The 25,686-nt window shown below is 39.2% G+C and overlaps 1 protein-coding gene across 3 annotated transcripts in view; it reads right to left on the reverse strand.

The window, feature by feature from the left end:
• Window positions 1-25,686, reverse strand: part of PPTC7 (protein phosphatase targeting COQ7) — a 39,693-nt gene that overhangs the window by 5,451 nt on the left and 8,556 nt on the right. For 2 of the 3 annotated variants that reach the window (XM_045073713.1, XM_013056529.2), the window contains exons 2-4: window positions 10,549-10,728; window positions 4,692-4,890; window positions 1,240-1,363 (exon numbers count right to left, since the gene is read on the reverse strand). In XM_045073713.1, coding sequence (XP_044929648.1) covers window positions 1,240-1,363; window positions 4,692-4,890; window positions 10,549-10,728 — 503 coding nt within the window. Of the gene's footprint in view, window positions 1-97; window positions 187-1,239; window positions 1,364-4,691; window positions 4,891-10,548; window positions 10,729-25,686 lie in introns of all 3 variants that reach the window. The other variant, XR_006604791.1, reaches the window with a different exon arrangement.

Below are 25,686 nucleotides of genomic sequence, written 5' to 3' on the forward strand. Positions count from 1 at the left end.
AGGGTGACCTCAAAAGATTCCTTGCTTAGGAATGCAACCCTGGCCAACCACGGTTTGCTCTCCAAGTAAGAGCTGCCAGTTGTCCTACTGAAAATACCTTTAGAATTTTATATCATGATGAAAGATTCTTGGTTAGCTGTGTAATCTTGAGTCATACCCTTATCCTTGCTGCTTCAACTTCCTCATCTGTAAAACGGGGATGGGAAACAAGGTCCATTTTAGCTCGACCATGCTAAGATTTGGAATAGTTTCAGTATAAATAATAAAAGGCCTCAATGTCCCCTCCTCGAAGAGGCCTTCTCTGACCAATCTTTCTAAAAAGAGTAGCCCTCTTTATTCTCTATTCCTTTGCCCTGCTTTATTTTTCTTCTTATCTACCACCAACATTTATCATATATTTCTTTCTTTGTATTATCGGTCTTCCTCCACTAGAAACATAAGTTCCACATGGGGAGGGAATGTGACGCTTCTGCTACTCCCCCCTCACCACACAGAGCACAGTGCTAGCACCATCTAAGCACCTGACCTTTACTGCACCCCACAGATGCGGCACGGCACTAAGGATTTTGTACACAGGGTCTTAGGTAATCCTCACCACAACTCTATAAAGTAGGACCTTTGGTACCCCCCATTTTAAAGGTGAGGAAAATACCGCTTAAAAAGTTTAGAAACTTACTCACAGTCAATACTGCTTAGTATTAAGAACATAGGAAAAGACTAATTTCCCCCAGAGTTAGTACTTTTTCAAAGCCAGGAAAATATGGAAAAACTGGTTTTCACTTCCTTCCACTTTCTGTATGGGCCAAATCTGAACTGTTTCGTTACTGCTGACAGCTCAGGTCATATTAAGGCCCCTAGCTGCCTGCTGCCCTCAGCTGGCTCTAGTATGGGGATTTCCTGTCTTTTCCAACTTTAACACCTGCCGGGTTTGTTAAAAGAATAAGAGGATTAAGGCAGCCAGGAGCTAATACCATTAAAAATACAAGAAATTTCTCATCTGGGCTTTCCAGCCTTTACCACTTTACTAAAGGTGTGGGTGAGAAACCTCTTTTTCCCTCAAGTTCTCCAATTGTGAATATTTCCCCTTACAATTGCTTGAAAGACCAGAACCATTGTCTTCCTCAATTTGCAATATAGCTTTTTCCAAAACTACAAAAAGAGATAATACAATTGGACCAGTAAAACTTAGCTGCCCAGAGAGGGCCATTGTTTCCATCAACCAACCTGTGAGTTAATTACCTTTAATTTTTTTAGCTCCTGAAGAATCATATAATCAGGCATGTTGTCAAAAAGTCCATCTGTTGCCGTCAGAATAATGTCTCCTAACTGGACATCAAAAGATGTGCTATCAGCAGCATCCGGGCTGTGACAAGGACAGGGTAGGGGCAAAGTCAGGAGAGGCCTTCAGAGATAAGGTTCAAAGTTTTCAACAGGCACTATATTACAATGCAATGAGCCTTTAAGAAAAACTAATTTATAATAACAGAATCAATAATAAAACCATTTTGAAATTCTTAACCTTGAAAAATCTGATATAACTATTTTAAAAGCTTAACTGACTCTACCAAGTAAAACTAAGTTTGATGATTAGTCACAGATGGTTTAAAAGAAAGGATTCTTTTCTGAGTCAGAACTAACATGCAAAATCCTAGTAGAAATGAGTCTTTATTTCCTAAATCTTTATAGCCAAATTCCAGCCTCTCTTACTCATTTTCTACTCATCAGTTCCCTGCAGGCTTGACTCTGGCTCTCAGGAGGCTGAGTATAGTGGAACAACAGAGTGCTATGGATAAGAACGTGCAAATCCCATAAGAATTAATACACACGAAATACCTACAATGGTATTTCTTACTACAATGGTATTCCGTACATGCTAGCAAGCTGTCCATACGAGTATGGACTACTAGGGACTAGTAAGGCAGAGTAAGAACTATGTGTCTCTCAGAGCTTAAAGAGTGCTCACCACAGTAAGTATTAAATTATTAGTGTGTCTGGCACACAGCAGGTCTTGAAGAAATATCTAATAAATGAAGAAACAAAGTAACTAACCCTCCATATGGGGGTGGGGTGGGGTGGCTGGGATCTCCTTAATATATTGCTAATGAAGGAAGGAACGTACAGACAGTGGTGTGTGGGTGTGTTTGGCGGGGGAGCAGGGGGAAGACCCATAGATACAGCTGCTTCTATATGCAGAGAATAAATCTGGAAGGACACAAGGAAACAGATAATACTGGCTGCCTCTGAGGAGAGAAGCTGTTGGGATGGGATAGGAGATAGATTTTTCGCTACATCTTTTTGTATAAAACTTTAAAAAGGATAGAAGGAAGGCTTTTTTCTGATAACACCTGATGAAAACATACAAGAACTGGGTATAGGGGATGTACACCCAGTGGGGAGAAAAGACCATATAGTCAAAGAATTAATGGCCCTCTCAAAGGCTGGTTCCCAGCCATTTCCAGAGGCCAGCTTCACTGAATCCAAGCCTCCAAAGTGAGGGAATGGTGAAATGCCCAAAAGTCTGCCTTAACCTGTAATTAGGGAACAAGTGCAAAGAAAAAATTTACACACTGACCCAGAAAGGAGGAGCCAGAACCAAAGCTCCCTAAGTTTGACAGAAAGACCCCAAAACTTGTGTCACTGACGTGTTATAAAATATGTGAAGAGAAAACGTAAAAACAAACAGCCCACCAATGCCTGCTGGGGATTTACACCAAGTACACTGAGAAAATTTCAGGTTCATCCTCTCCTGACTGAGCAAAGAAGGGGCGCGTTTAACAGTGCTGTGATGGGCTTTGGCCAGGAACTTCCACTTAACGCATTTACACCACAAACACTTTATAGAAAAGGCTACTAAAGGAAAACCTGTAAATTAAGGTTAAAATTCTATTTTACAGATAAGAGGAACTAAGTAAAAAAGAAAATAAATACTTTTTTTTTTTTTTTTTAAGATTTTATTTATTTGACAGAGAGAGATCACAAGTAGGCAGAGAGGCAGGCAGAGAGAGAGGAGGAAGCAGGCACCCTGCTGAGCAGAGAGCCCGATGTGGGACTCGATCCCAGGACCCTGAGATCATGACCTGAGCCGAAGGCAGCAGCTTAACCCACTGAGCCACCCAGGCGCCCCGAAAATAAATACTTTCATGCAGCAGGGGAAAAAAGACTAAAACTGGTGGAAACCAGGTCGATTCCCTCTGTGGAATAACGAAAAACAATACAAGACACTTCACAGTTGCTCAGACTTTGGAAACAAATCAGATTCTAGAAGTTTAGATTAATGACCAGGTTGGCAGCAAAGCTCTATTTTATGCTGAGGTTTTTCTTCCTCAGGAGTGTCTCTGCTATCCTGCCTGTGTGAGACTCACTACCATTGGACAGTTCGTCCTCTTCTCCCAACACTCCCACCCATGAGCTTGGTGTTCCGCCAGCTGAAGCTTTGCCCATTTTGATTGAACATACTGTGCCGCTGGAAACTTTTGACTGCACTGAAACACGAGCTGAAGTCACATGCTAGCAAGCTGTCTGTGGGCTCCAGGGGAAGCAACCTCCACCTCGTTGGCAGGCCAGGCAGAGTGCTGCCCTAACCACACAGTCTCAAAGATAGGCTGTGAGATACGGCAGAGCAGCTCTAGCACTCAGACGCCAAAACAAGAATCAAATAAAAGAAAATTAAAACACTGCTCTCTACAACTGTTAGCTGAGCTTGCTATCTACCAAGCCCTTGGGCTTTTGCTTTCTCCTCACTCCAACGTAGCTAATATGGATAGATATATACTACAGCCAACTGGAGAAGGGCCTATAATGAATTATTGTTCCAATTATGGTAACATACCTAATCTGACAGTAAAAAATGCTTCCCTCTAGCTAAGAGTCAACAATAGACTTTAGATGGACAATCCTGAATAACTAATTACATAATATACTTATTTCAGTTTAAAAATGGCAGTAATAATCATTTTATCTTAGTTTGTACTCAAGATCTGGCTTAATGAGAACTATTAAGTAGAGACAATAGACACTTGCAAGACTACTTCTATTTTTACAAAAGGCTCATTACCCATTTAACAACATTTATGAATCACCAGCAGTGTTTGTGCCAGGTCCTATAAAATTGTTACAGGCAGAGGAATCTGAAACTGCTTAGCCTCACTCTGTATTTTCATCTTAGAAAAAATAAACTGTAAAAGTTGATTTAAAAAAAGTAGTTATTGTCTTGGAAAGGTCTTGACAATTTAAAAGTTCTATTTGATGCACATAATAGAAGGCCCCGAGAATCAGGAAGTTGTTCTGATAAATAAAGCAGATGTCTGTTTGAACTTTTCCCGAACATATGCAAAATCTTGTACAGGCGGTGGCATGCATGGACAATGACTCATTTCTCCAGCACAATTTAACAACTATAACCATATGTACCATGTTGGTCTTGGTATGAAAAACTGATATTCTATAAGCTTGAAGAGTGTTTTCAGTCTTGTCAAATTATTGGGTGTTTATTTGAATTCAACTTGGCTGCAAGAGCCTGCAAAATATCTTCTGAAGTCAAACTAAGAGGTCCTTTTGATGAGAATATTCTCTTTGGACCTTCTTATTGTACATGACAACTGAAAATGCCTATCTCTACTGTAGTTAAAGGGGCCAGGAGGAGGAGCAGCCATGCCCCACTCACTCATAATGGCCAAGAGGGGGGAGATTACCTGTCACTCAGGACGACTCCTTCGGCTTCAGGTGGTGCAATTGAGAGCTGGAATGGAGTGTTGAAGTAATGCTGCTGCTCATCTGATCGGTGCACAACCTCACCACCCCTGACAACCAGAAAGCCTGAATCACCCAGGTTTGCTGTGTGTAAGCGGTGACTAGTTCTGTCCAGCACCACGATGCAGGCAGTACTGCTACCTAGAATCAAAAATGATCTCCATTTATTTTTTCTTCCAAGGCTATCTTTGCATCCACAATTTTTATCCCATCACCTCAAAAAGCCACATTGGAACCTCCTTTGCTTATCTTAGTCATGCTGGTACCTCTAACAACTAGCAATAGTAACCTGATCAGTGTCAACATGATGGGGAAAGAAAAAGGGATTTATATTACATATAGGAAGCAGGCCCCTGAAATCTGAATTCTTCCGTTTGCAGAGATAGCAAACAATAAAAATGGCTGGTATTTAATCACACTATTTCATTTCAGTAGTACTATAATCTATGCCAAATGCTCAAAAGCATGTTGTTGAGATATTAAGTTTTAATACTTAAATGCCAGAATAAGAATGTTATGTTTTCTTGACATTTCTCATTAGTCATTGGCAGGAAGCCTTCTCCATGAAATTCACTGAAATTAAAGACAGGGCACATAACTACAATTTTTAACCAGACTTCCATCTGTTGAGGTCATGAAGAACCTTCATTGGAGACTGAGTCACTACGAATTGACAAAACCAATTTTCCCAGGTAGCCTGTGCAATCATCCTGTTCAATTTACAGAGACTATTAATGTTCAGAGGGAAGAGACCACATTCCACACAGAGAGCAAAAAGCTCTGTGTACCTTTGCAGCCCACAGCTCAGGTGACCTTCCTGAGACTGAAAAGCTGATGTACAACCTGTAACACTACTTTCAAGCACTAAAATTTAAACCTATACCTACAGGGGAAAAAAAAAAAAGGCAAAATAGAAAAATAAACAGTTCACCATGAAGTAAATGTAAACAATCTGTAAATATATGAAAAAAATCATCATCGCACTAGTAGCTATTTTGCCCATTAGTTTAACAAGAGTCAAAAGATACCACATGGTATTGGCAAGAATGCAGGGAAAATGGTTGTCACCATGTCATCCACGGTGACAACATAGTTAAACTACACAACTTTTTTTCTTTTCTTCTTTTTTAAGATTTTATTTATTTATTTGACACAGAGAGAGAGATCACAAGTAGACAGAGAGGCTGGCAGAGAGAGTGGGTGAAGCAGGCTGCCCGCTGAGCAGAGAGCCCGATGCGGGGCTCAATCCCAGGACCCTGGGATCATGACCTGAGCCAAAGGCAGAGGCTTAAATCACTGGGCCACCCAGGTGCCCCACTACACAACTTTCTAAACGGCAACATAACCTTAAAAAATATGCTTACCCTTTGATTAGCAATTCCTAAGAAACAACTAGAGATGTAAACAAAATAAATACAGAAACACTGCTTAAGATCAAAAGATCAAGAACTGAAAAGAACCTCACTCCTAAAATTAAGGAATCAGCTAAATAAATTACAGTACATCCATAGAGTAAAAAGCTACACGTTGTCATATAATACTTAGGAGTACAGACCTCTGCAGTCAGCCTCCCTGCCTCTGAATGCTGGCTCTTTTACTTACTAGCTGTGTGACCTGGACAAATTACTTAACCTCTTTGGACCTGTTTCCTCATTTACAAAATAGGGAGACCATAACTACCTCTTAGTGTTGTGAGGATAAAATTAGTTAAATCATATCGAACACTTATATCACACAGTGTTAGCTATTTGGTGGCCACTTAGATTATTAGAGAAATATATTTGAAAATGAAAGATAAGTGAAACAAGTAGATTTCAAGCTAGTATTTAAGATTTTAAGTATTTAAGTCTCCTTCAATAAGAAATGTTATCAAAATTAAATTATACATCCAAAAAAGTGAAATTTAATGTAATTAAAAAATAAACCAATAGTAGGCAAAAGCTAAACTGTTAAGATGACGGTTAAAAGCAAAACAAAAGAAACAGGCTGTGGAGCCAGCTGTGTTAAATACCAGGGTCCCATTGTTTTCTAGCTGTGTGACTGTGGGAAAGTCACTTATTCTCTCTATGCCACAGTTTTTTCCTAACAAAATAGGAAATAAAAGCAAAAGAATCTACCTCATGAGGCTGCTGTAAGCACACAGTATATTCACAATTCCTATTACCATTATTCTACACAGAAACATACACAGAAAAAAATCAAGGTGCATAATCACTAAAATAATAATAGTTTTCTGGGAGGGATTATGGATAATTTAATTTCTGATATTTTTCCTTGATGAAGGATGTATGATGAAAATGTATAACTTAATATAAAAAACCTTAAATTTAAGCATTTATCTCATCATAATGTTCAGAAATTCCATTTCCTTGTTATCTAACCTGATGCCCTAACGCTAAGCTATCTAGTCTCCAGCCATCAAACATCAGAGGAATAAGGCGCTGTAACTAACTGGCAGTGCTGCCAGATAACCTACTGCACAGCTTATGGTACAGTTAAGATCACCAATTACCCTTCCTCCTTAACTCAGTGCACACTTCAATAGAATCACCACACAAAAGATCTTCTGAAAGCTGATGGGATTCATCTGAGAAGGAAAAATGACAGATGAGTAGTAGAGCCTTGAAAATCCTGGGGCAGGAAGGACTCGTGTTGACTCATTATTACTCACTGACAGACCCAGGCTATCATTTTGCTACCCCGGTGGCTGTCACCCGCTGAGTTAGAGTCAAAATGGTCATTGTGAGTGACAGAGCTTTAATATGCAAAGCAGCACCAAAGAAGACAAGCCCAGCCTTACAAAATCATGTAGGCTTGGAGTATATATTCTCCTCTGCCTCTTCATATAACTGATGTGTGCACATGGCTCAGGCCCTGAGAACCTAATACTGGGAGAAGAGCTCATTATTCGTATGTATTTGGAGAGGAACAAGCAGGAAAAGAAGAAAAGAAGTGCTGAGAACAACAGCATCTCATGTTCAGACCACTGACAAACCCAGACAGGCACCCAAACAAATCATTCATGCTAAGACGGAAATATTTTTATCCTAATAATATATATCCCCTAATTTTGCCAACTACTACGAAACATTCTGTGCAGCAAAGAAAGAACCTTATTAGGACTGACCCCTCAAATTCTTAAGATATGCTGGCTCCCTAAGACTTAACTCCACCTAAGAGTTTCTGAGGAAATACATATTAACAATTAGCCTGTGATGTCAACCCAGATCTAAAAGCAGCTAGAAATTGTCAAGAAATAGGTGTTTGACCTTTATATTGGACTGTGTTACAGGCTTTTTAGCAATTACTGGATTAAAAAAGAAAATGGATTGGATGCCTCCGTGGCTCAGTTTTTAAAGTGTCTGCCTTCACCTCAGGTCATGATTCCAGGGTGCTGGGGTCAAGCCCCACATCAGACTCCCTGCTCCATGGGAAGTCTGCTTCTCACTCTCCCACTCCCCCTGCTTGTGTTCCCTCTCTTGCTGTCTCTCTTTCTGTCAAATAAATAAAATAAAATCTTTTTTTTTAAAGGATTACCTAATCTTGTAAAGTTATCATTATTTGCAATTATATCTGAGGTTCAGTAAAATTCAGTAGGCTGTCTTTGCCAAAAAATGCTTGAACTTAGTTACAAAAGCTTAGAGGTATGTACATAGATTAGGTGAGAGAAGTGTCTATGTGTCAAACATAGTAATGAAGGATTATTTCAACATGTCTTTTACGAGAAAAGTGATTATAATATTCAGTGTAAGAAAACTTCTAATAAGTCCTTAAATTTATTTTAAGATCTTCAAGCTATACGACAGTAAACAGGAAAGGAAGGAGGGATAAGGAAGAAACACAGCAAAAAACCCCGAAGCTTTCAAAGTGCAAAATCAGGGCAGGTGTTTTCCAACTGCTTATTCTAAGTCATAGTAAATGGATAGGGGGATGTTGGCAGAGGACTCACGGGAACAGGCAGGAATTGGGACCTGGAATCTGTATCTATAGGCTCTTTGTTAGATGTCAGACTATCAGATAATATTCTGCAATGTCCGCTTTCCCTCAACCTGTTTCTGAGTATTGCATGGAGCTTTCAGCCGCTCCTTTTCACAAAAAAAGATCTCTCCATTTAACAAACAAAGCAAAAGGGTCAGAGGTTAAGTAGTTTGCCCAAAGTCATATGGCAAGTTGACAGAGAGGTGCTAGAAACAGAATCTAGGATGTTTCACTGTGCCAGGCAAGCTCCAGATTGCATGTCCAAAATAGCGGATTAAGACAAAGCGGTATATTGAAACCTCAAGACAAGGTTTCTCTTCAGATAGAAGGAAAACAAGCTGATTAGTCACAGCACAAAGACAGAAGATGGCAGCGTGATGAAAAGAACCCCTTCTTATAAAAGATTTAAATTGAAGGCAAAATTTTACAACATGGAGAACTCCATTAACACTGAAAAGAGGTTGATTTTTAATATGGACAGTGACTCGGGGGGGAGGCTACTTCTAGTAACCAGAAAGATCCTGGCAACTAGCAGAAACTTAATAACACCCTTCTGAAAGCTTGCTCAGAAGGCTGGGTAAGTTGTTGGGTAAGTTCCCAGGAAACCATTTAACAAAGAAATGTAGAAGCTTGGCCAAAAAATGCTCCATTAGCATACCAGATAAACACACACTAGGTATTTGTTAAGGTTTTTTTTTTTTTTTTTTTAGATTTTATTTATTTATTTGACAGAGACAGCGAGAGAGGGAACACAGGAGCAGGAGAGGGAGAAGCTGAGCAAGGAGCCTGATGTGGGACTCGATCCCAGGACCCTGGGATCATGACCTGAGCCGAAAGCAGACGTTTAACAACTGAGCCACCCAGGTGCCCTGGAAGTTGTCTAGTACAAGATTAATGGGGATTTATTTTGTGCCATGCTATTTCACAGACTAATCAGCTCCCTGCTAGCAGTCTGGGGTGCCGATCTGCATCTTGAACTCCCCAACTTAATTTTACATACCAGATCCCTTTCTTCCACCCCTGGAGAGAACCACTATCCTGAATTATACAATCACTTACTTTTCTTTCTTCTTTTATCCTATTTTGGAGTCCCTGAACAAAATGGTTTTACTTTTTTATGTTTTTGAATTTGAAATATGGAATCAGACTGTTGGGTGGTACTCTGCAATGTTCTATTTTCCCTCAACAACATGTTCCTGAGTATTGAATGCAGCTTTAAGTTGTTCCTTTTCTTTCTGTATTTGAGAGAGAGAGAAAGAACACAAGCTGTGGGGAGGAGCAGAAAGAGAGAAGCAGACTCTCCACTGAACAGGAAGCCCGACACGGGGCTCAATCCCAGGACCCCGAGATCACGACCTGAGCAGAAGACAGATGCTTAACTGACTGAGCCACTAGCACCCCAAGCTGTTCCTTTTTAAAATGCATTCTTCTACAGTAAGTGGACTTCTAGGTGGTTCTCAGTTTCCTGCTATTCTAAGCAATGTTACCAAGAACATTCTTATACCCATCTCTTAATATACAGATGTGCAAGAGTTTCTCTAATCTAAGGTGTAGACTCAGAAGTGGAATTGCTAGGGCATACTACCTTTCTACATTTAACTTTATTCCATAATTCCAAACTGTTTTCTAAAATGGCCATACCTATTTATATTCCCTCGGAGCAGTAGTATATATTCTGGTGAGCTCACATAGCTTCTCTATCAAACTCTGCTGAGTAAAGAAGTTCAGAAAAAAAGCTGGGCTGCTAAGTGGTTTTCTTAGTTTTGCTGTTAACCATCTCATGCGCTTCTTTACTGAGGGAAACACAGTCTATCTACTTACCAAGCAAAGGTACTTTATTTTGCAGCAACTCACAGTAGCTTGTGGTGAGGATTCCGATGGGATTACTTGGGACGAACCGTCCTTCTTTTACTAACCGTTCACACGTCCGCATTAAAGTCCCTGAGAACTGGGATGGATCAACTCCATAGTCTCTCCACCCTCCTACACCATCTGCAACCCCTAAAAACAAAACAGAACAAAAATTACATTGAAAGAGTATTCTTACCAACTTCTCAAATTCTTATCCCTGTCTCCTCTTAACAGTTCATTTTATTACAGACTAGTACATACATCTACCCTGAAATTCAGAATGAAAAGTGTTAAAATTTAACTACACACTAATACTCTTATTCCCCATTTTCTTCTTTGAATCTGATCTTTCATATATTGATAAATAAATACGTGAGCTGCCACAGGGTGGCATTGCCTACTAGCCAAGAGTTCAATTTCAGCAGGATTATCATCTTTGTGTGGAAGTATTTATATTATTCATCTTTATTCTATAAGAATGAAAATTGTGCTGAAACTAGTGATAATACAACAGAGCCAAAGCTGGCAATCATTCAGAATATCAAAAACAGCAAACTCTAACTTCAAATTTTGGTAACTGTGAAATAAAGAAAGAAAATTAAGAACATATATCATCCTCTTTCCTCCTCCCTCAGAGACAACCACTGTCCTTTCTGTACAGGCCTATACTGTCTAATACAACAGCCACTACCGAACTTGATGACTGAGCCTTTGAAATGGTGCTGATTCAAATTAATAAGTCCTCAAAGAATAAAATACACACTGGATTTTGAAAACTTAGTACAAAATATTTTGGATGGAATGTGCTAAAGATTAAAATTAATTTTACCTGTTTATTTTTAACTAATGCAAATACTAGGAAATTTAAAATGACACGTGTGGTTCATACTATATTTCTATTGGACAGCAATGATACAGAGATTTTCAAGGGTCCCTAGAGCTGTTGATGAGTTCAGAGTCCCTCCAAGACTCCTTCATCAAGAGGAAACTAGTGTTCAAAAAAGTCAGTAAGAGGGGCGCCTCAGGGGCTCAGTGGTTAAACCTCTGCCTTCGGCTCAGGTCATGATCTCAGGGTCCTGGGATGGAACCCTGCACCGGGCTCTCTGCTCAGTGGGGAGCCTGCTTCCCCCACTCCTGGCTTGCCTCTCTGTCCACTTGTGATCTCTGTCTGTCAAATAAATAAATAAAATCTTAAAAAAAAAGTCAGTAAGACATCAAAGTCAAAATCATACTATATCCTATTCAACTACTTGCAAAACACTAAGCTAATTGTTCAAATTAAAATCAATTTCTGTTTACCAAATTCTAACAAACCGAGGGAGGGGCTCCTGGGTGGCTCAGTCAGTTGGGCAGCTGCCTTCGGCTCAGGTCATGATCCCAGGGTCCTGGGATCAAGTCCCACATCGGGCTCCCTGCTCCATGGGGAGTCTACTCCTCCTTCTCCCTCTGCCTGCTGCTCTGCCTGCTTGTAGGCTCTCTCTCTTTCAAATAAACAAAATCTTAAAAAAAAAAAAAAAAAAAACTGAGGGAACTAAAAGATCATATATATATATATAATATTAAGGATTTAAGTGACTATGTATGAACCTTTCTGGAAGGATCTGTAAGTATTAATGGTAGTTTTAGAAATAAGAGACGCAAGTGATCAGTAGACTAACGGAGATTTTAGCTTTTTCCCTCATACTGTTCTATAGTTTGAAATCTAATTTTATAATGATCATGTATTGATTTAATAATAAAAATATTTAGGGATTTTATCATTTTTAAGGCTTGCTGAGCATTAAACATCCTCCCTACACATATATTTGCATTTTTTACATGTTCAACTTTCATACACATTTTATTAAATTTTTTTTCACACACATTTTAAAGAACCTATATGGTACAAAAGTAGGAAAATGCCTATATAATGCATCCCAGAAAAAAAGTGGCTTAACATGAAAGGAACACATGAAACAGGTTTTCTGGTGATGGCATTTCTCAGCAGAAATGGAATATATTCTGAAAAACACGAGAGAACATAATGGGCAGAGTATAAAGAAGGTGACAGACAACATCACTGTCGGGGCAGCAACTTTCCCTACCTTTTGTGGCCAACCAGGAGGCAAATTTCATTATGGGGCAGTTCCAAATCAGTTGATTAAATGATATGTCTGGGGACACCTTGGTGGCACAGTCGGTTAAGTACCCCACTCTCGGTTTCAGCTCTGGTCATGATCTAAGGGTCGTGAAACTGAGCCCTGAGTGGGGCTCTGTGCTCAACATGAAGTCTGTTTTAAACTTTTTCTCCCTCTCCCTCTGCAAGAAACCCCTCACCAGGCACTTGCACTCTGGCTCTAAAATAAATAAATCCAGGGTGGCTCAGTGGGGTAAAGCCCCTGCCTTCAACTCAGGTCATGATCCCAGAGTCCTGGGATCGAGCCCCACATTGGGTTCTCTCTGCTCGGCGGGGAGCCCGCTTCCCTTCCTCTCTCTCTGCCTGCCTCTCTGCCTACTTGTGATCTCTCTGTCAAATAAATAAATAAAATCTTTAAAAATAAATAAATAAAAATAAATAAAATAAAATAAATAAATCTTTTTAAAAAATGATATGATGCGGGGCGCCTGGGTGGCTCAGTGGGTTAAAGCCTCTGCTTTCGGCTCAGGTCGTGGTCCCGGGGTCCTGGGATCGAGTCCCGTGTCGGGCTCTCTGTTTGGCGGGAAGCCTGCTTCCCTTCCTCTCTCTCTGCCTGCCTCTCTGCCTGTTTGTGATCTCTGTCAAATAAATGAATAAAATCTTTAAAAAAAATGATATGATGCCTGGGATTATTACAAAATAGGGGGGAGGAGTGACGGAGGAGTGGATAAAACAAGATTGGCCATGAATGGAATTGAAGTGGAATGAGACGTGCTACATATTTGAAATTTGCCATTACACAAAGTTTAAACAGAACTAATAATAATAAGAAAGAAAACAGATTCTTCTGCTGGCTGTGTGGAGAGCAAGAGCAGAAAAAGGGGACGAGTCAGGAGTCTATCTTAGTAGCTTGGTCATGAAATGGTGGCAGTACAGTCAGAATGCAGGGATTTGAGATCCAGTGAAACAGAAGGACTTACTGGTATACTGGGGGGGTGTAGCAGTGGTGGGGAGAGAGAAGTGTAAGGAATGACTAAGGTCTACCCTACCAGGAAGAAGCATTACTTTTTTCTGTTTTTCAAGCAGTTTTGAGGATATCTGGAAATTCGTAAGAGAATTTAAGGTAGTTTAATAGGAGGTTCTGTCTCGCGGTATGCGGAGTTTTAGGTGCCAGGAGGACATTTTTAGGGGTAAGAGCTCACCATTATTTATTTTATTTTTTAAAGATTTAATTTTTAAGTAATTTCTACACCCAATGTGGGGCTTGAACTCACAATCAAGAACCTCAAGCCCCACCAACTGAGCCAGCCAAGCAACTTGTCCTCACCATTATTTTAAATGCAACAATTTGTGTTAAAATACAGAATGCAATTATAAACCTTGCAATTCCATCTGATGAATCATTCATTCTTTCCAAATTACTGCCTGCTTGAGAAAAGAATTTCTCTTTAAACAGTGTCTGATCTAAGAGCCACAATTAATTTTAAATACAAAGTGGTTTCATCTACAAATGCCCTTCACAAGAAAACCATTAAAATCTGAGATAACGTTGAGAGTTGATCCTGGCACTCACTAAATAATCTGTCAGCAGGTTAGAGAGTCTGACCTGACACAGCCCTTCAACATTAATCAGATTTCTCCCAGAATAGAGTGCAACCTTTCAAGCACCTGTTTGCTTTTCTATGGGAAAAAGATACCATGCAAAGCTCCACTGGTGAAATCTCTTTAGGGAAAAAAGGAGATTCAAAAAGCACATAAAGTGTTCAATAAAGCTGTGGGGTAAAAAGGCCTTAGTATACATAAATAATTTACTTACAAAGAACAAGTTATGTAAGAGGAAGAGTCATAGTTGGGATTAGAATCAGGCTAAAACCAGAATAACCTACCACAGGTACATTTGAAACCTAGTTTAATTCATATTGGTTATTTCTACAAGGAAATGAGTATTTCCTCTCATGAACAAGCAAAAACTTCTATCCACAAAGGGAGAACACCTTTTAAACAATGGAATTAATCCAGATACAAAGAGAAATTTCACTCAGAATACATTTCAAAGGGAAAGAAAACAACTGTTAAAGGAGAGATTGCTTAAGATACCAAAGATACGAAACAGCAAAGAATCAGAACATCTCTAAGAGCAAATGAAGGGTAGAGTAAATATTAGGAAATAGAGAACTGAGGGAGACACATCCTGCCTATGAGAAGCTCGCCTTCTACTGGGCAAAGACTATTCACTCGCGCAGGAACTAGACAAACAGCTCCCAGAAATGCTGCTATGGGGGGTGGGAGGTTAAGAGCAAATGGTTAATGCTCATGGGGCACTGTGGGAATGGAGCAAGCTTTTGCTTAGGAAATAGCATTCACATTAGGCCTTGCAAGGTAAGTCCCGATTTCCACAGGCAAGGGAGAATAGTAACAGGAAACAAATGGAGGGCAATTAGGTGTGCCTGGGGGTTTGGGTTAAGTGCTGAGAAGCTGAAAAATGCAGGACAGGAGCTGAAGCTGTGGAGGGCCGAGAATCGTTATCCAAGAACTTAATTTTTTTTTAAGATTTTATTTATTTATTTGACAGACAGAGACCACAAGTAGGCAGAGAGGCAGCCAGAGAGAGAGCGGGGGAAGCAGGCTCCCCGCTAAGCAGAGAGCCCGATGCAGGACTTGATCCCAGGACCCTGAGATCATGACCTGAGCCAAAATCAAGAGTCTGAAGCTCAACCGACTGAGCCACCCAGGCGCCCCTACAATCTGTACTTTGGAAATCCTGATAGCAATGGAGAGAATGGGTTGGGAAGAGGTTGGAGGTCAGGCATCAGCTGCAAGATTTTAGGTTAGAGGTAAGAAGAAAAATAAAATAATCACTGGAAATACAAAGGAATGAATACAGAAAGACACCTGGACTTGATATCAATGTATTTTATATCAGTAGATTTCTGGACTTCAAGGAATGAGTACTGATTAGATGATTCCCCAGTTGGGAAAGGGCTGGAAATGCCTTTGGAAGACATTTAATTCTGTCTCGCGGTATGCGGAGTTTTAGGTGCCAGGAGGACATTTTTAGGGAAATGTTCTATATGAAGTCAGGAACTAGGAGTCTGCAACTGGGAAGGCAATCGGGGCCACCAAATCTTTGACAAAGATCAGGAACTGAAACCACTGGGGTAGACGACATGGTCAAAGAAAGCACAGACAGTAATAAATTCAAGTGGGGATTTTAGGAATGAGAATTCCTGGCCAAAGAGCTCACTTGTGAAATGCGCCTTACTCTAGACATCAAATTACAATCACAAATATGATAGCTGATTAAGTTCAAGGAAGTATCCAGTTTGGCAGAATGACAGAATTTCTTTAGAGATGAAAAGAGATGAAGTTGAAAAGGTAGGCTGAGTTTATAACTGGGAAGTCTTTGAATGCCAAGAGTTTATACTGAATATAGAAGTTATTTCCTTTAACTCACTGTAATCATCTTATGTCTCCATTAATGACATTCTGTCAGCATACCTTTAGCTTAAGTGTTTCCTTTGACCCAAAAATCCAATTAAAACCGTTATTAGATTAAGATAATGGTTACATATCTGAAATAGCCAAGCAGAAGGCTGAGAGGAGACTATAGAGTGCAGATAATTTCTTTATCTACTATTTGCATGGAAATACCAGTTTTGTGAAGTCAGAGATAATCAATTAGAAAATATATAATTACAATTTTTCACAGAATATTTTGGTTAAGCTTCCCAGAGACTGTTTTTCTAAAGTGAAGACTTAAGAGAAAAGGAGAAAGGGTAATTCCGATGTGTTTCCCATCATTTAAGTCTATCTTTTTATTAAAAAATTCTTAAAGGAATATCAATTTTCATTTTTCTAACACATTTTTGTCTTTGCTTTGGTTATAAACATCTAAAAACAAAATTTTACTGTACTTTAAAAATCATTCAACTTTTTATTAAACTGAGAATTTTAATTAATACCTTTGTTCTATGCCAAAAAGTGAAGGAAAATAGATTCGGTAAGCTGAAATTGTGGAACCTTAAAAATCCCAATTTTCCAATTATTTATGGTCACCTAACTGTGTAGCTGCAAAAGGCTCACCCTGAAAAAGACTTTGAACTAAGCCCATTTCTCTCTAGCACTGTCCTCCATTATTAGCCATGGGCATGAAGTTGCTATTCTTCTTAAGCCCTTCTACTACAATCATCTTCAGACTGACATGTAATTAGTTACAAAGCAAACATTTTCCACAAGATAGTGATGCCTAGAGAATAAATACTAAATTTCAATTTTAATGTAGGTATCAGTGAAAAAAATGGCAATTTTATTTTATCCAAAAAAGGACTGGCAGAATTTCAAATATTAAATAGTACCCAAAGGTAAGAGCTTTATTTCTTGCATCTTTGATGATCTCGAGGCATTTAACATTGAGCCTCACACTCTAATAAAGTAAGACAGCTCTACAGGGATTGTTTTTCCATTAGCAAAACATCTATCTACTAGGATGGGTACTTGATAGTGAACTGAAATTCCAGAAGAGAAACTGAGTAAGAATCTGGCTCGATCACAAGAATTGAATAAGGAGGGATAATGATATCTGGTTTTACATTTTCTGCAGCAAGTAGTCATCTAATGAGGCACTGGTGAGGTGGTATTTATTGCAGTACGATAGCCAGCTTCTTTTCAGATGAAGAGGTTCTTCTTCAAATACTATGATCTAGTATTCTCAGAGCCAAACTTCTTTGTCTAGAGACATCACAACATGAAGCATTATAACTAAAGAAAAGTGAGATCAGAGTATAAGCTTAATATCTACCAAATAGAACAGATCATATTTGTATCAACATTGCTGAAGCCTCAACTATTTGGGCATTAAGAACACTCCCCTGTGATTCAGGACTGTGAAATGTTGTATCTGCAAATAATTATCCCAAAGGGAACAAAAAGGATTACTGGAAAAAAAAAAATTCAACAGTTGAGTTATTCAGAAAAGTACAATTTGCTTTGACCAACAGTCCTTTCAGTTCTCTAGAGGTGAAATTATATAGATTATGATGTTATTCCTGCTTTAACAAGCAAGTGATATATTCCCTTTGCAAAAAGTTTCCCCAAAGCAACCACTTTGCATTAATCACAACGAAACCTGCTTCTTCTGATTCTCCAGAGACCAAGTCTACGTCAAGAACTCAAGATCTCTAAGCAGAATAGATAACTCAAAAGCTGAGGCAACGAGGCTGAAAGAATGAAAAGGAAGAAAGGTTCAATCCCATAATAAAACGTGCTAAAGTGGAACCTATAAGCAAAACTCAAATTCTGCTAAAGAAATGAAACTGTCTGAGGCAGTTAAAACTCCAATAAGGACCCCAACGCAGGAATAAATGGTTCATTTTATGTTTTAGAATTCCAAACAAAATAGCTATTCCTTTCCAGTTTAGTAAACACAAAATTACTTCATAATTAATCAAATTAAAATATACACACACACATACATATTCATACCTACTGCCCAGAATACTTCATTATATAGAGAAAGTAACTTCCAGACTATTCTGGGCAGCTACCTTGCTTTAAAAAGCAGTGAAAGGGTGCCTGGGTGGTTCAGTGGGTTAAGCCGATGCCTTCGGCTCAGGTCATGATCTCAGGGTCCTGGGATCGAGTCCCACATCGGGCTCTCTGCTCAGCAGAGAGCTGCTCTGCTCTGCTTCCCTCTCTCTCTCTCTCTCTGCCTGCCTCTCTGTATACTTGTGATCTTTGTCTGTCAAATAAATAAATAAAATCTTAAAAAAAAAAAAAAAGAAAAAGCAGTGAAAAATGCCGGAAAGAGGTTAAGGAAATGACAGTGTGATCTAATAATTTGTCATTTAAATAAGAAAATAGCAGCAATTAAAGTCTAGCTATTTGATGTGTGCTTACTTGTACTGGCCTGTTAGGCTAAGAATTTTTCATTCTGTTTATAATTTATAAGATTAGATCTAGAATTCTGGTCTTAGAGATTAACCTAATGTTTATGACAATTAAGCTATATACCCTTGACCTAACCCCAAAGAGGTTACTATTTACCTCCCTGGTTTTCTCACCCCTCTATAAAAGTAAGAGCTGGCCTTTACTGAAATACTACCCTCTGGGAGAGGTCAAGAGTCACATGTAGCTCTGGCACAAACACTCTTTTATAAAAAAATGAGAACATAATTTCTGTGAATAACCCTGCCAAGTGGAGAACTGTCCCTTAATTTCTAAACACTAATTCATTTTTTTCCCTACATGCTGTTTAATTAAGTAATGATCTTTGGGTGACAGGACCAGTAACTGTTTTTCTTCTTTTTTATTTTCCACATTTTCCAATAATGAGTATGTATATTACCATTATGGGAGGGATTAAAAAAAAACTATATAAATCCAGTTAGAGCTACATTTTACACTTACACACAATATTAAAGTTACTCAACACTTTTTTACTGAAAAATTTTTTTAAAAATATTTTTATTGAAAGGTTTATTGAACTTTTTCTATATACATGACACTGTACTGAAAAGCAGTTAAAGGAATTTACATAGAACAAAAGATTTCCTCCCCATGGAGCTTAAAATCAAATTGTAGTGACTATGGCAGGGGAGAGGGGTTTGGAGAGGTTTATGGTAAATGGTTCTAACAAAATAAACATGCACCAATAAAAACTAAAGCAAGAAGACCAGATTACATCTAGTTAAAGGAATCAGGAATAACATTCATGGAGAAAAGAAGTTGCTGATACAAGCCCTGAAGGATGAAACCATGAGGGAGGAAGCTGAGGATAGAGGCAATTTGGTCAGTTCCTGAAGATTCTGACTAATACGGATAAAGTGCAGTAATAAAGGTGAGGTTAGAGCTCTAAGAGCAGAGAAACCTGACCTCCAGGAACCTCTGACCAGCAATCAGCCCAAAACGACATATACTGCAGGAATTCAGGCATAAAGGAGGTCCCCAGAAAGAAAGGGCTGGCCTAAAGCCACCCAAGTCCCCGTGGTCCACTGAACTAGTTCAACTGAGGTCTTTATTTGCTTTAATGAAGGGGCTTTGCTCAACTGTTAGCCTAGGAATAGCTAATATCAAAGTACTATTCAGACTCAGTAAAGATCACTTCAGTAAAAAAAGGTTTTAAATGATCATTTGATTTGAAAAGCAGTGTATACACACGAGGCAAGGGCACAGGCTTTGGAGTCAGATTTGGGTTCAAACTGCAGCTCCAGGACTAGAGTTAAGTGTACCAAAGGTGACCTTGGGTAGCTCTCTGAGGCTTAGTATCTTCACCTGTAATGGGTATAATAATGGAAATTACAAGGCTGATGTGAGGAACAGGGATAATGTGTTAAAGAAAACCTGCCACAATGCTCAGTTCCCAGTCAACATGCAATAAAAGAGTTATGCCTATCTTTAAGATTAAATAACAGCACAGAGAATAGTATGGCCTGTAGTCATTAGAAAAAAACAATCTTTGGTGTTTGTAGTCTACAAACACTGTTCTGTGGTCACAACCAAAGATAATTCCCACTCACAGATAATGTATAAAAGATGAGTGGTCCATTCAGTTTTTCCCATCAGACATCCACCACCATTCAATATCTCATTAAACATTTAACAGTAAGTAAGAAACAAACTTATGTCTCTAAAAAATACATAAGGAAAAACAGATCCACCTGCACTTTGAAGAAATTAATTTTCTTTTTTCCAGAAATGGCTCTGAAATAATCTTATTTAACAAATCTCTTTTTTTTTAATAAACAAATCTCTTTAAAAAAAAATTCTTTTTTTTTTTTTTTTTAAATCAGAGAGAGAGAGGGAGAGCAAGCACAGGCAGACAGAATGGCAGGCAGAGGCAGAGGGAGAAGCAGGCTCCCCGCTGAGCAAGAAGCCCGATGTGGGACTCGATCCCAGGACGCCGGGATCATGACCTGAGCCGAAGGCAGCTGCCCAACCAACTGAGCCACCCAGGCGGCCCCCCAAAAAATTATTTCTTAATTGCCTGCTGCCTGCTAAGTGCCAGGGTTCTGACTTAGATATTCTTTATTTTAAATGGAAAATCTTGTAACAACTAGTGATACATAAATTAGCCTAAACTACTTCCTTAGATAATTACAATAATTACAGAACCTCTATCACAACTTTCCTATCTCCTTTCCCCTTCTCTATATTGTGACTCCTCTTCAGGGCTGAGTCTCTTTCCATTGCTAACCAACCATCTTTTTCATCTCTGGAGGCTGGTCTAGTACATGGTACCAAAGTTCTCAATTCTTGCACACAGAGATTACCCAAGCACCACCTCCTGAGTCAGTTTGTCCAGTATGGGCCTGGATCTTCTAGCAAAGGATCAAAACCAAATTGCACAGGTGACCCTAATGAGAATCACTGCAGAACTCAGTAAAGACCAGCTGGACTTAACCATTACATGAGCCAGATGATTCCATCTCCGAAATGCATGTTTTTCCATTCCCAAATTTGATCCTTCTCTTGCATATCCTAACCTGATTAATGGCAGCCAACCCACCCACACCCATAGGCTAGAAACTTAAGGAGGCTTCCAGATGCAAAACCTCAAAAACCAACTTCAAATTCTCTTTTCTCTTTCACCCTCTTCGTCTAATTATCAAGAAGTCCTATTGATTCTGTAATATTTCTGAAGCCCGACTACTCAGAACTGCCCTAGTTAAAGCCTTTTCTAGCTCAGACTATTTCAGTAGCTTCCTAACTGGTCTTTTGCTTTCCTATTCTCCCATTACACTCTGCATCGTTTTCTTTCCTTTCTTTCTTTTTTGCTTTTTATAAGATTACTATGTCCATATTACTCTTGTCAAATACCTTCCACGAATATACACTTTTCTACTTTTATATGTAAAAACATCCTGGGTGGGGAGAGGAGGAGCAGGGCACCCCCGAGAGGCTCAGTTGGTTAAACATCTGCCTTCAGCTCAAGTCATGATCCTAGCGTCCTGGGATCAAGCCCCACATTGGGCTCTCTGCTCATCAGGAAGCCTGCTTCACTCTCTCTCCCTCTGCCTGCTGCTCCCTGTGCTTGTACTCTCTGTCAAATAAATAAAATCTTTTAAAAAAATTCTCTGGAAGGATACACAAGAAACTGATAACATTAGTTTCTTCTGGGAGAGGAACCTGCAGCTAGAAGTCAAGAGTGAGAGACTTCACTCTGCACCCTTTTAAATTTAGAATACACCTTTTGAATTTTGTATCATTTCAATGTCATGCCTCTTCCAAAGCTACCAAAGCAAACCCAAAACAAAAGCAAAAACATCTTCTATAGCTTCCTAACAACAACAACAAAAAACCCAAAAAATGAAACCCGGCTATTTAACATGGCAATTGTGACCTTCAACAGTCTGGTCTCAACCTATTTTCTAACAATTCTCAACCGTCCTCCCAAAGCCACCTGGTCAGCCCAAACTACTCTCTAGCCATAAAGCAGCTGTAGTTCAAAGAATCTTAATCTTTTCTATCTGCTGATCCCTCAACCTGGACAGACTGACCATTCTTCTCACTTGCCTCAATTACTGAAAAACCTATCCATTAAGACCTGACTCCATGCTTCCACAACACCTGATGTGTGTGTATTCTTCGTACTGTTCTGTGGCCTTCCCTGCCAGACTTTAGAGCTGAAGTCTCTCTTATTCTTGGTCTTCTTCATAGCACCCATCAGGGACTTACAGGAAACAACCAGTAAACAATGAACTCAGTTGACTGTACCAAAAAGTTATAATACCAACTTCCATCTGAAGTGTACAAACTTCCATCTGAGAACTCCAAAACGAGAATGCATCCCGTGTTTCAACCTAGAGTTGCACGAGATGGTGTGCCCTGGGTTGAAGCTAGCTACAGGATGCTCCTCTCACAGAACATGTAAGAAAGTTTGATGGAAAGAACCCTGAAAAAGAGTCAGGGGATGGCACCACTCCCAGCTTACTTTGCCACTAACTGGTTGTAGGACACTGGCCAAATGACTTCTCCAAGCTTTAGTTTTGTCACCTGTGAACTAAGGGGCAGGAGGACAAATTCTCCCAAGAGTTCCTTTTTCTAAGATCTAAGATTCTGGGATTCTAAGTCATATGGCAAGAAAAGGGAACCTGTTTTAGAAACTATAAAATAAAGGTTAATATATAGCTATGCTCTATCTTTCACACACAACATTACATTTATTACATGACCTAGTTTTAAAGGAAAGACTCCATTTTAGCCTTCCCAAATTTTCCTTTCTCCTTATTATACCAATACATGTATGTGTTCAGAGAAGTTTCAATAATGATTCAGAGAGTAAAAATACTGCCCCATATCCTTCTACTTTGGTTCTAACCACCTAAAAAGATGGAGAATATGCTTCTTCTTTAAGCCTAACTAACTAAAGTCTAATAAACTAAGCCTAACTAACAAAAAGTCCAGCCAACCATTTTTCAATTTGAAATTCTGATAAAAGAATAAAAGATAGTTATGGATTAGCATTAATTTACTTCACTGAATTCAGATGATCTGTAAATAAATATGCGTACATGGAACCTATTCACAAAACACACTTTGTTATCCAAAGACTACTGACTGTTCAGTGAATTTAGCGTACAAGAACAAAAAAAGCAACGATAAGATCAAGGTTGTTGCTCAAGAACCAAGAGAAGTGAATTCCTTTTTTTTTTTTTTTTTTGAAGATTTATTTATTTGACAGAGAGAGAGAGAGAGAAATCACAAGTAGGCAGAGGGGCTGGCAGAGAGAGATGGAAGCAGGCTCCTTGCTGAGCAAAGAGCCCGATGCCGGACTTCGCACCCCGAGAAGTGAATTCTTTTTTTTTTTTTTTTTTTAGAGAGAGAGCGAGATCACAAGTAGGCAGAGAGGCAGACAGGGAGAGAGGGGGAGAAAGCAGGCTCCCTGCTGAGCAGAGAGCTGATGCAGGGCTCGATCCCAGGACCCTGGAATCATGACCTGAGCTGAAGGCAGAGGTTTAACCCACTGAGCCACCCAGGTGCCCCGAGAAGTGAATTCTTAAAAGCAGTGTGTGCATGGATGCCTGGGTGGCTCAGTGGGTTAAGCATCTGCCTTCAGCTCAGGTCATGATCCCAGGGTCCTAGGATTGAGCCCCTCATCAATCAGGCTCCTTGCTCAGTGGGGAGCCTGCTTCTCCCTCTGCCTGCCACTCCCCCTGCTTGTGCTGTCAAATAAATACATAAAATCTTAAAAAAAATGTATGCATAAGACATCCTTGTCTAGACTTCATTTCATAGCAACACTGATGACCATATTACCAATCAGTGGTTAACTTAGAGGCCATAAACAGTTTTCTACCTCTTATGCAAATAGCTCACATCTATATTCTTATCCAAAAGTGCTATATCCAAACATTGATGTGAAAACAGAAGCACTTTTTGTTTCATTCAGCACAGCTAATCTTTTTCATCTACATCAAATGACAGCATAGACTAATTCTGATAAGCCAAAAAACTTCCTGGATGATAGCATCCTTGAAAGGTCAAAATGTACAGTCAAAGCAGCACACATACGCACACAAAAAGAAATTCCCTTTCTTTTCAAAATAGTCTGTTAATGAATAAAAGAAAAACCGGTACAAAAATGTGTTGGAATTGGCCTGAGTCAAAATAATACTGGGTCTTTCAACAGAAAGCACTCTTTGTAGTAAGTCACTTTTGTAGTCTCTGGCAAAGTTTTTGCAGTCATTTTGTAGTCCGTGGGATTCATACCAACAATCCAATCAATTCTAGAACTATTCACCAAACTTATTCACCACAAAGACAACTATTTAAGAACCTGGTAAATGTATAAAATTGTTAAATGTGACAGACTCAAGATCAACAATAAGCTTTTGATGACAGTGATTTCATAACAACTGGAAGGTATAAATTAGCATAACCCTTCTGGAGAGATCCATGCTAATAGTCATATCAGAGGCCTTGCTAATGTTCACAGCCTTTGACTCAAGAACTCTTAGAGGAATTTATTCTAAGGAAGTATCAGGTGCAGAGATACTCATTCACTCTAATGTTACTCAAAACAAAAAAACTGGAAATTGGGGCGCCTGGCTGGCCCAGTAGGTAAAGCATGTGTTTTGTTTTTATTTGTTGTTTGTTTGTTTTTTAAAGATTTTATTTATTTACTTGAGAGAGAGAGAGAGACAGAGAGCATAAGAGGGTAGAAGGTCAGAGATAGAAGCAGACTCCCTGCTGAGCTGGGAGCCTGATGCAGGACCTGATCCTGGTACTCCAGGATGATGACCCCAGCAAAGGCAGTTGTTTACCCAACTGAGCCATCCAGATGCCCAAGCATGCAGTTCTTGATCTTGGGGTTGTGAGTTCAAGCTCCACACTGGGTGCAGAGATTAGTTAAATAAGTAAGACTTTAAAAAAATAAATAAAGGGTGGCTCAGTTGGTTAAGCCGCTGCCTTCGGCTCAGGTCATGGGATTGAGCCCCACATCGGGCTCCTTGCTCAGCAGGGAGCCTGCTTCTCTTTCTGCCTCTGCCTGCCAAACTGCCTGGTTGTGTGTGCTCTCTCTCTCTCTCACACACAAATAAATAAATAAATAAAAACTTTTAAATAAATAAGTAAATAAATAAATCTTAAAAAGAAAAAGAAAACTGGAAATAATCTAAATAACTAAAAATAGAGAACTGGTTATTAAACAAATCATGGGTTATATGTGCAGAAAAATACTATGCAGTTATGCATGGAAATATGCTCAGTTTACATTAAATAAAAATAACACTACAGAGCAGAATATATATATTAACTAAACTTTATTTAATAGTATGTATACATGCAATTCCATATACACAAAAGCTGAAGGAAACCACACTGACTATAGCTCAGTTATGAGTTACAGGTGTTTTATACTGTGCTTTTCTAAAAATGTGTTATTTTTACAACCAAGAAACAAAAGCATTTACTTAAAACACTAGACACACAAGCAGGAAACTTAGGTCCAAGTTCCAGCTATGCTACTAACTATGCTGACTTTATTGATGAGTCAA

Source organism: Mustela putorius, unplaced genomic scaffold, assembly GCF_011764305.1.
Source record: "Mustela putorius furo isolate JIRA1106 unplaced genomic scaffold, ASM1176430v1.1 tig00537248_pilon_pilon_pilon, whole genome shotgun sequence".
Lineage (NCBI taxonomy): Eukaryota > Metazoa > Chordata > Mammalia > Carnivora > Mustelidae > Mustela > Mustela putorius.